The sequence below is a fragment of the Terrapene carolina genome, unplaced genomic scaffold (genome assembly GCF_002925995.2).
Source record: "Terrapene carolina triunguis isolate 2854851 unplaced genomic scaffold, T_m_triunguis-2.0 Scaffold926, whole genome shotgun sequence".
NCBI lineage: Eukaryota > Metazoa > Chordata > Testudines > Emydidae > Terrapene > Terrapene triunguis.
Genome location: NW_020665277.1, coordinates 1,653,629 through 1,663,896, shown reverse-complemented (window position 1 = coordinate 1,663,896; position 10,268 = coordinate 1,653,629). Strand labels below are relative to the sequence as shown.

Below are 10,268 nucleotides of genomic sequence, written 5' to 3'. Positions count from 1 at the left end.
CCTTGTTTGAAGAGGGTTTTGCGAGTTTAAATTCACTTTAGGAAGTGTGAAACTCTCTCTGGAGGGGTGCCTTTTTGCAGCTCTGTGACCCATGACAGTGAACTAGAAAAATCTTGTGCTTGGGTGTTTGGGTTCTCTAATTAGTGTAACTCCTGTGACATCAGCTGATTTTGAAACTTAAAGGCAAAAAGTAGAATTGAAAATTAAAAAAAAAAGCCAACCAAACCCCCAACAACCGAGAAGGAGAAGTCTACAAAATTTCCATTGTTCCTGAAAAACGTGACCATCTCTTTGTGTGGAAATGGGGAACATGGATGGGAAATCCGTGGAAGAACTGAGTGCCACCGAGTGCCACCAATGGTACAAGAAGTTCATGACGGAGTGTCCCTCGGGTCAGCTCACCCTGCATGAGTTCAAGCAGTTTTTTGGTTTGAAAAATCTGAGTCCAGCATCAAACAAATACATTGAGCAAATGTTTGAGACATTTGACTTTAATAAGGTAAATATTACCATCTCTATTTAATATGTATGTATCTGTGTGTATGTGTTTGTTTGTGTGTATGTATATATATATTTGTATTATCAGAGTACCTATGGAACCCTAGTCATATATATATATGACTAGGGTTCCATAGATACTCTGATAATACAAATAAAAATAATATATAAATATGCCCTGTCTTTCCATTGCCTTACATGTTATGTAGTCCTTTACACCCATGTAAAGGGCCAAGTGGGTGTAAAACACTATCAAATCCAAATTCTCCACTCTCCAAAACCAGTTTTGGTAGCATTTTACACCTACTTTGCACTCATATTGCACAGGTCTACATGTCTGCACAATTTGCAGGATGGTGGAGAATCAAGTTCATATAAATACATTTATGTGAAAGTATTTGACATGAATGTCCCGAATGAGTCTGTTATATGAATGCAGGTAAAAGAAAAGGGAATCTTTCCAAAACAAATATTCTATTGTTTTTAGTTTTAAATTATTTGAGTTGTTGGTATTTCTCTTTAATACAACTTTAAAAGAATTATTTTATCTGATGGTTTCTAATCCCTGTAAAATAAACTGCCTTTTAATCCCACACTGTCTAATGTCACGGCAGTAAAAAGAAATTGAGTCAAAAGTGCCACATTCATTTGACTGAGCGACAGTAAGGTCCACATCCACTCAGTATGGCATGTTCCATGGCTTAGGGCAAAGATGAAGTGTATTTATGGTTGATTTCTACGTTTCTTATCGTTGGATTTGTTTTATTATATAGCTGTGTTTTTCTTGTGCTGGGCTTCTCTTTTTACAGCTTTTTAAGATGTCTAATTACTTGCTCCTGCTAAATTCGTTCATGATTCTCACCAGGTGCTGTTAAGAACAAAAGCACCAAATGACTCATTGAGGCTTCAGGTAGAGCAATTGCTACAAATGGATGCTGTGCTTTGTAGTAGGAACCAATCTTGCTCCCATTGAAATCAGTTCCTAAAGGTCCACTGACTTCAAAGGGAGAAAGACCTGATCTTTAAGATTATTTTTTAACAGTGTCCTTTATGGGCCTGATCCAAAGCCCATTCAGGTCAGGCCGTATTTGGAGAACATTTGTTATTATCCAGAATCACTTCCTTGGCTGCCATATCTGCATCCCCGTGATGGCTGAAAGATCCCTCGATATGCAGGCCCTGAGTCATTACTGCATGGCCAGTGTTATGCTGACACAAGTTCATTGGCTTCAGAGGAGTTACGCCCACATAATACTATGAGTAAAGCAGGAGTGAATCAGGCCCATCAACTTGTAAGGAGCTTTCAGCAGGAAAGGAAAGGAAAAGAATTGCTATCTAGGCATAACTAACTTGTCTCTGTTACACCAATATAAATCCGGAAGTGACATCAATAGAGTGATTCTGGATTTGCCTGTCTTAAAGGTGTTTACTGATGCCCATCACCACAGTATCTATTCACCTTCCATATAGAACGGATTGGCAGTGGTGGAGGCCCTGGTGGCTCTTCTGCCTTTTCAGGATAAGAAAGCTGTGCGTAAGGTAGCTTTATTTGTTTAAGAGGGTTTATTTGAGTCTAATTGACTGCGTAATAGCATGGCCCTATCAATAGTTGGCTTTCTGTTTATCTGTCAGACCTGAAGATGAGCTCTGTGTAAGTTCAAAAGCTTGTCTCTCTCATCAGCAGAAGTTGGTCCAATAAAAGATATTACCTCACCGACCTTGTCTGTCTCACAAACTGCCATTCATAACATCCATCACCCCTTGTCTGAGGTTTCATTTCATCCCAATAGTTTGTGTCTAAAATTCAACCCAGTGCAGAAGACGTGAGTTCTGCCCTCTGCTGAAATCCTTGACCTCGGGGTTAACTGAGATTTAAGTAACAGAGGGTCCTGTGGCACCTTTAAGACTAACAGAAGTATTGGGAGCATAAGCTTTCGTGGGTAAGAACCTCACTTCTTCAGATGCAAGTAAAAGAAGTGAGGTTCTGACCCAGGAAAGCTTATGCTCCCAATACTTCTGTTAGTCTTAAAGGTGCCACAGGACCCTCTGTTGCTTTTTACAGATTCAGACTAACACAGCTACCCCTCTGATACTTGAGATTTAAGTGTCACCTAAGCCTTGTGCAGGCCATCTAGTCAGGAATGAATTTCACCCACACAGAAAGCTCTCAGTAGGTGAAATACAGGAGATTACTCTCCAGGCTGCATAGAATGGGACCCCTGCAGAGCTGTCTGTTGAAAAGTGTGTTGAACTCCAAGGTGGGAAGAAGCATCTTTGGAGCCTCCTTGCACCTTACAGGAGCATGACTGCCATTCAGTACCTGCCCACAGTCCTCTGGAGCCCTTTGACCCCGGCAGCGCCTCATGCCATTCTTCTCTGCAATATTATTTTTACCCAAACCCAAATGATCACAGCTGCTGCAAGAAACTTTGGGAATCTGGCCACATTAACAAAATGTTAAGCCCCAGTCCAGTAAAAACTTCATACCAGGTGTAGTGCTTGCTGCCATGAGCAGTCCCACTAACGAGTTATTGTCTGACTTGAGTGGGGATGATTCAGCATTGTTAGCACTAAGCCCACTAGTATGTATCTGTAAAATATCAAAGGCATTGACCTTAGGAGAATTCTGCTGCCAGTTAAATCAGTAGAAATCTATTGGCGTGAATGGAATTACTCCAGATTTACACTGGTGTAAACGAGAACAGAATTTGGCCCTTGTTTTCATATCTCTCTGCAAAGTACCTACCAAGCTGCTGGCACAATTAAATTAAAGCTGGTGCCAGCTAAAAAAAAATGTCCTGCCCAACAGGAATGTGGTTTGTTTAGAAAAAGACAAACTGAGAATGAGACACTTGACTTCCTTAAACATTCAGTAGCACTCATGGTTTTGAAACAACGCCCCAGTCCCTGCTAAATTAAAAATTAAGGCCAAAATTTGCGCACCCAAAAAAAGGCTCGATTTAGGATCTTAATTCCCATTGAGAATCAATGTGATTTAGGTTCTTAAATTGCTTAAAGGACTTGAAAATATTACCAAAAGTCAGTATGCCAGTATTTACATTGGTGTTCTAAGGGATCTCATGTTTGAATGTACACCTGACTAATGAATCAGTGCACAGGAAATCCAGGGTGGTAATTGGCTCAGCAGCTATTTATACCTAATCTGATTTTTGTGACTGTGGAATAAAGCAGATGATCTGTTCTTTAACTGGGCCCCTCAAGCAGTGGGCTGATTCCATGACAGTACATGGCCCATACTTCCCGAGGAATTACCATCGCTTTGTACAATGCGCCATTTTTCACTTGAAATATGTTTGGGAGTATGCATTGCAGAAATTTAAGAAGTTGTGAATGTCAGAGATCAATACCTAGAGCCAGGGCGGTGACTAGCAAGCTCCCTCCTGCATAACACTGCGGCAAATACACCTCAGTCCTACCTGTAACTTCCCCTGAACTAAGTCTCTATAGCTGAATGCACCCAACTGTAGCGTGTGGGCCAAATGTAACTAAGCAGAAAAATGAGGCTAAAACCCCTTTTCCGTTGTGGCCTGACCAAGTGTGAACCCAGGTTTCCAGAGGGAAAAGATTACAGTGCAAGACCCCATTCTACATGCTCTTTGTGAATTCTCTTCTCCCCTTGACGTCTGCATGCAAATCCCATTAGCAGTGAAAAGAATTACATATGCACATGGATGGGATGGCGTTGGGTAACCCATCAGATTTCATCTGGATAAGCCTGTTCCTCTTTGCTTCCTGAGATATAATTGTATTGCATAAAGAGATTCCCATAGCACAGAATAGCTCTCTAGGTTTAATTAACCTCTAAGCCCAGCAGATACTCTGAGATCTTGTTGATTATTAACTCATTGTGCATCTGCAAATTTTAAAATTACCACTTTGGGGATTGGAGGTGTTTGGGGCAACTAAAACTAACTGCTGCTTGCATTCAAAATGCACTGGAGAGAGGGCGAAAGCCTTCGTCTCTGCTAGTTTCACATAGAGCAGTTGAACTCTAGGTCCTTATGTCTGTTTGGTTTGCATATTTATTCAAATTTGGAAAATGCAGCAGGACACAGAAAACCTTATCCAGAGCAGATGCAATTCACCCCTGTGCAGGGGGACAGGCACAAGGCATATGCACCAATTAAGCCTGCGAAATAGGTCTTTGAGTGGAACTTAAGTGTTCCATAAGAACAGCCGTACTGGGTCAGACCAAGGTCCATCTAGCCCAGTATCCTGTCTACCGACAGTGGCCAATGCCAGGTCCATCTAGCCCAGTATCCTGTCTACCGACAGTGGCCAATGCCAGGTGCCCCAGAGGGAGTGAACCTACCAGGTAAAGATCAAGTGATCTCTCTCCTGCCATCCATCTCCACCCTCTGACAAACAAACAGAGTCTAGGAACTCTGTGTTGCTGATTCCCTGTGGTGGCCCTGGCACGGGGGTGAATGTCCCCCAGAGAGCCCTTGTTTTGCTGAAATGCAGAGGAAATCTTTGAAGTAAGGAATGGCGAGCTCATGCTGCCTGACTTTTTTTTTTTGTAAACCCCTCCCAAATTAGGGCTTCTCTATCAAAAATAGTACCCTGCACTTTTGAGGTTCAGGTTCCATTTGCTCCAGCAAAACTTGAGTTTGGCTTTTGTTTTGTTGTGTCTCCCTGGGTACCAGGCAAGAATGAATTACCAGCATGACTCTTGATTGTTTGAACAGCCTGGGCTTCCATTTGCAATAGTTAAAAATACATGTTTAAATTAAGGAAAGAAATGTTTTCCCAAACGACACACAACTGGGTTTCCCAATTCCCATCACTGCTATTGGTGAGACATCACTACAGTTTGTTGTATAATAATATTTATTAGTAGTATTTATTAATAAAGTAATAATTCATCTGAACGTATTTAGGTTTTTTTCACCAAATGATTTGGTTAAATGGGAAGGATCGTCTAACGGTTACGATCTTCTCCTCAGCCATTAGAGACCTGAGTTCAATTCTCTACGCCACCCCAGACTTGGGTAAGTCATTAGTCTGTCAGTGCTCAGTTCCCCATCTGTAGAATGGGGATAATCGCACCACCAGACCCCACAGAGGGGTTATGAGGATAAATATATGAAAGATCGTGAGGTGCTCAGATAGTACAGTGATGGGGGCCAGATAAGTACCAGCAATTTCAAAGTGCTTTTACACTTATTGGACCAGATCCTCAGTAGGTATAAATTAGCATCATTTATTGACTTCACAGGAACTACAGCCAATTTACACCAGTTTAGGTCTGGCCCAGTAGTTAACGAAAGGTAAGTAATATTATCCCAGTTTTATTACAGAAATGCAGTCAGCTGTTCCAAAAGATACCAGCCAGAACCTTTAAAGCCAACTATCTGACTCATGCTCACCTCTGATGTAGCCCTGTTCTTGTGCTTTTTAGGATGGCTACATTGATTTTATGGAGTACGTGGCAGCTCTGAGCCTGGTCTTGAAGGGAAAAGTGGAACAGAAGCTGAGATGGTATTTCAAGCTCTATGATGTGGATGGGAATGGCTGCATCGACAGAGGAGAATTATTGAATATCATCAAGGTGAGCTATTGCTGCGCTGCCTCTCTTTTCTTCAGCCAGTAACTGTGTTGCCATAGCACCTTGGATATCAGCCGCTAGACAAATGTACAGAGAGAGAAAGGCCACAAGAACGCATTCCCAAAGGAAGAACATTCCAAGCCAGAGAGAATTGTGCTCAGTCAACTGGCAAATTTGCAAGCATTGGCCAAATCTTTAGTCCACTCACAATACTGGGCTGAAGGACCTCCAGGCTCAGTTAGGCGCAAATTGGGAATTACAGCAGTGGCTGGTGCCAAGCCTGGTGTGGGCATGCATTGTGCCAGTTGCTCTCCCCCACTGCTTTGCTGATGGACTGGAATTCCCTTGCAGTCCAAGTCCTCAACCCTCGGCCTCCACACATCTCCCAGTTCTCACCTGCAGCACTCCCTTCTGCTCCAGTCTGGGCTGTTTAAATACATCCATTTAAGACTAGGTTGAGACTAGCACTTTAATTGAACCTAAGGATTTGAATCAAGATTTCCAGAGGTCAAAGGTTTATGAATTATCCCAATGTGCCGCCGTAACTACTTAAGCTTTTAATGCATTTAATGTATTTTAAATTGTTTTGAATCTTTTTTTTTTTAAATGTACTTGTTATCCCTTTGAGAACCCAACCCATTGCATGAAAATTTGGTAATTTATGCTACACCCTTTTGCTACTCACTGCCCACAGATTCATAAATCTACACAACATGCTCATTAAATGGTCTCTGTGTCCTTCTTTGCCTCCAGGCTATTCGAGCCATTAACCGATGTAACGAAAAAATGACCGCTGAGGAATTCACAGACATGGTGTTTGATAAAATCGATATCAACGGAGATGGTAAGGAACTTTATATGCCAGAGAGAGCACTGCTCTAACTTGAACCCGCTAACCCTAATTCTTCCTGCCAAGTTACTGCAAACTCCTGGAGTGCCCAGAAACAGAGCTGTCAAAAATGGATCTGAAAGCATATGAAAGGCCAGATCTTCAGCTGGTGTATATGACTGTTGCTCCATTGACATCAGTAAAGCTATGGCCATTTACATCAGCTGAGGATCTGAAGATCTGGCCAAAAAGCTTTAGGGTGCAAGGGGAAATCTAGCCCCCAATCCTTTTAAATTTTGTTCAAGGTCTCAGCAAACTAAGAAGAAACAGGTACCATTTAACCTGTCCATTTCATCCTCTCCTGTTCACCCCTTGGCTGAACTCTAAGTGCTTACACATTTCCCACTCTTAATCACAGAATCATAGGGTTAGAAGGGACTGCAAGGGTCATCTAGTCTAACGCCCTCCCAAGACGCAGGATTTGTTGTGTCTAAACCATCTAAGACAGATGGCTCTCCAGCCTCCTTTTGGAAACTTTCAGTGAAGGAGCTTCCATGACCTCCCTAGGCATCTGTTCTATTGTCCTACTGTTCTTACAGTTAGGAAGTTTCCCCTGAGATTTAATCTAAATCTGCTCTGCTGTAGCTTGAATCCATTGTCTCTTGTCCTGCCCTCTGTGGCAAGAGAGAACAACTTTTCATCATCTTTTTTATGACAGCCTTTCAAGTATTTGAAGACTGCTATCATGCCCCCCCCCTTAATCTCCTCTTTTCCAAACTAAACATATACCATTTCCTTCCGCCTTTGCTCATATGGCTTGTATTCCATCCCTTTGATCATCTTTGTCACTCACCTCTGGTTCCTTTCCAGTTTCTCTACATCCTTTCTATACATTGGTGACCAAAACTGGACACAATACTCCACATGAGGTCTAACCATCGGCTAATAGAGCAGTGTTATCATCTCTTGTGACTTGCATGCTAGGCCTCTGTTAATGCAACCTAAAATTGAATTTTCTTATTTTGCAACAACATTGCACTGTTGACTTATGTTGAGGTTGTGATCCACCACAGCTCCCAGATCCTTCTTAGCTGTGCTGGTGCCAATCCAGTTATCCCCCATTCTGTATTTGTGAATTTGGTTTTTTGCCCCTAAGTGTAGCACCTTACATTTGTCTTTGCTGAATTTCATTTTGTTGTCTATAGTCCAGTTCTCCAATTTATTAAGATCCCTTTGAATTTTAGCTCTATCCTCCAAAGTGTTTGCAGCTCCCCCCAGCTTTGTGTCATCTGCAGATTTGAGCAGGATGCTCTCTATTCCTACATCCAGGTCATTAATAAAGATGTTAAACAACATCAGACCCAGAACAGATCCCCGTGGAACCCGCCTTGAGATCTCCTTCCAATCTAACATCATTCCATTAATAGATACTCGTTGTTTCCGGTTGTTTAACCAATTTCATATCCACTTAATGGTAGTTCCACCAACCTCCCATTTCCCCAGCTGACTTATCAGAATGTCATGTGGGACTGTGTCAAAATGTTCTCCGCTTCTACCAATCCCTAGAGCTTAAACAGACCCCAAATTCTGCCTCATGAATCTGGCTTTATGTACAGGGCTTCTGTTTTGTGGGGGTTATTAATTTTATTGTTCAGGGTTTACTGTTAGCAATTTTTGAGTTCTGTGTAGATGTCCAAAAATCGGGGGGGTGGGGGAAGGGGTTCAGGGCTCTGAGAAGATTTTTTCAGGTACTTCCCAAATTTCTTGTCTAAACACGATCTACTTAATTTTTTATAATATGTATAAAAATGACTTACATGTTATTTTAAGATTTGTATCCTTGTTATAGAACCCCCTGGTTTAGTGTTTAGTGTGTTTGTTCCTCTGTGCGCTTTAATGTAGCACTGTTTCAAACAACAGTAAAACCTAAAATTCAAAACCTAAAATCAGAAGCCCTATTTAAACAGTTCCAAAATAAGCATGGGGGTGTAACATCAACATTTCAAGCTCTTGTCTTAGTGTTTGAATTTAGATGTCCATATTCCCAAGGGCCCAGAATCCACTAGGGGGATTAAGCAGAGGATGAGATTAAGAAAGAGGAACATTTAGCTGAAATGTCGAGATAAACTTCTGGAGTGAGTTATGCACTCCGCTGGGGAAGAGTCTCCCAACAGGACTGGTAGAAACCCTTTGACTGGGGAGATTTAAAATGATACTGGCAAACTTTTAGAGAACGGTCCTGGCAGGGAGATAGGCTCCTTTTTTTCTCTCTCTCTCCTTCAGTAAATAAATCCTGTTGGTTCCAGATTGTATTTCAAATGCTAGTTTTGATCGATAAGGCCTTAATGGTGTAGGACTTTGCCCCTCTCCTCATGACATACTGAGACAGGTGCGATCAGAGGAACTCAAGCTGGACACCCCTCTTTCTAAAGGAGAGGGGGCTGGCCGTTGATCTGCGAGAGGTCTGCAGCTCTCAGACAGGCTTCCCCACTGCTGATCAGAAATGGCCCTGTGGTCTACTGTCCTTTAGGGAAGACTGCAAGCTGCTTCTGTTGGCAGGGGCTGGGGAGGAGGTGGGTTTTGAGAGCGATTGGAGCTGTGGAGAGGCGTTTGAGGTTGTGCAAGTAGTTTAATTTTATTTGGCAGGGGACCGAGAGCCTTGGTTAGGCCCTTTCTTATGTTGTATCTACATAATTCCTCTGGGGCCTGATTCAAGGCCCACTGAAGTCAGCGTAGATGAGGGCAGGATTTAACAGAACCCTCTTTGCATGTGTTCCTGCAAACAGGCGAGCTCTCCTTGGAGGAGTTCATGGAGGGAGTACAGAAGGACGAGGTGCTCCTTGAAATCCTCACCCGGAGCTTGGACCTGACGCACATTGTCCGGATGATCCAGAATGATGGGAAGGACCCGCAGGGCTCGGAGCAGACGGAAGGGGCGGCTGAATAGAAAATTTTCAAAACTCTTTTATTTTATTGTCTAACATTATTAAAAAATTGGGATGGGGGTGGGGAAATTGGCGAGCTGTGCTACTGCCACTGTGATAAGAGCATCCTATGTTAGAATATCACCCTAGCAGGGGAATCAGGAACTCCTCTAAACATGTCAAACCAATTGTGTACGCAGTGAATTGTGAGGCCAACACAGACCAGCAGTGACAAGAGCGCTGGGCGTTGGGAGAGCGCTGCCTAGGGAGCAGATGCAACCACTGCTGCCTCTGCAAAAGGGAGGGATCAGACTTTAAAGAGAGCGAGCTGCCGAGCTGACTCATTGCTCTAGACTCAAATGATGCCAGGGACTTCCCGAATGGTGCCACCTGGGCCTATTGCCAGCTGGGTGCCTCTGAATATTGCTGCTCCTAGGTAGGGAGAGAA

At 42.8% G+C, this 10,268-nt stretch overlaps 1 protein-coding gene across 1 annotated transcript; it reads left to right on the top strand.

The window, feature by feature from the left end:
- The first annotated feature begins 301 nt into the window (after positions 1 to 301).
- Positions 302 to 9,843, top strand: GUCA1A (guanylate cyclase activator 1A). Its single transcript, XM_024201800.1, has 4 exons — positions 302 to 499; positions 5,921 to 6,070; positions 6,821 to 6,911; positions 9,683 to 9,843. The coding sequence occupies exons 1-4, from the start codon at positions 302 to 304 to the stop codon at positions 9,841 to 9,843; spliced, it is 600 nt and encodes a 199-aa protein (XP_024057568.1).
- The last annotated feature ends 425 nt before the right edge of the window (positions 9,844 to 10,268 follow it).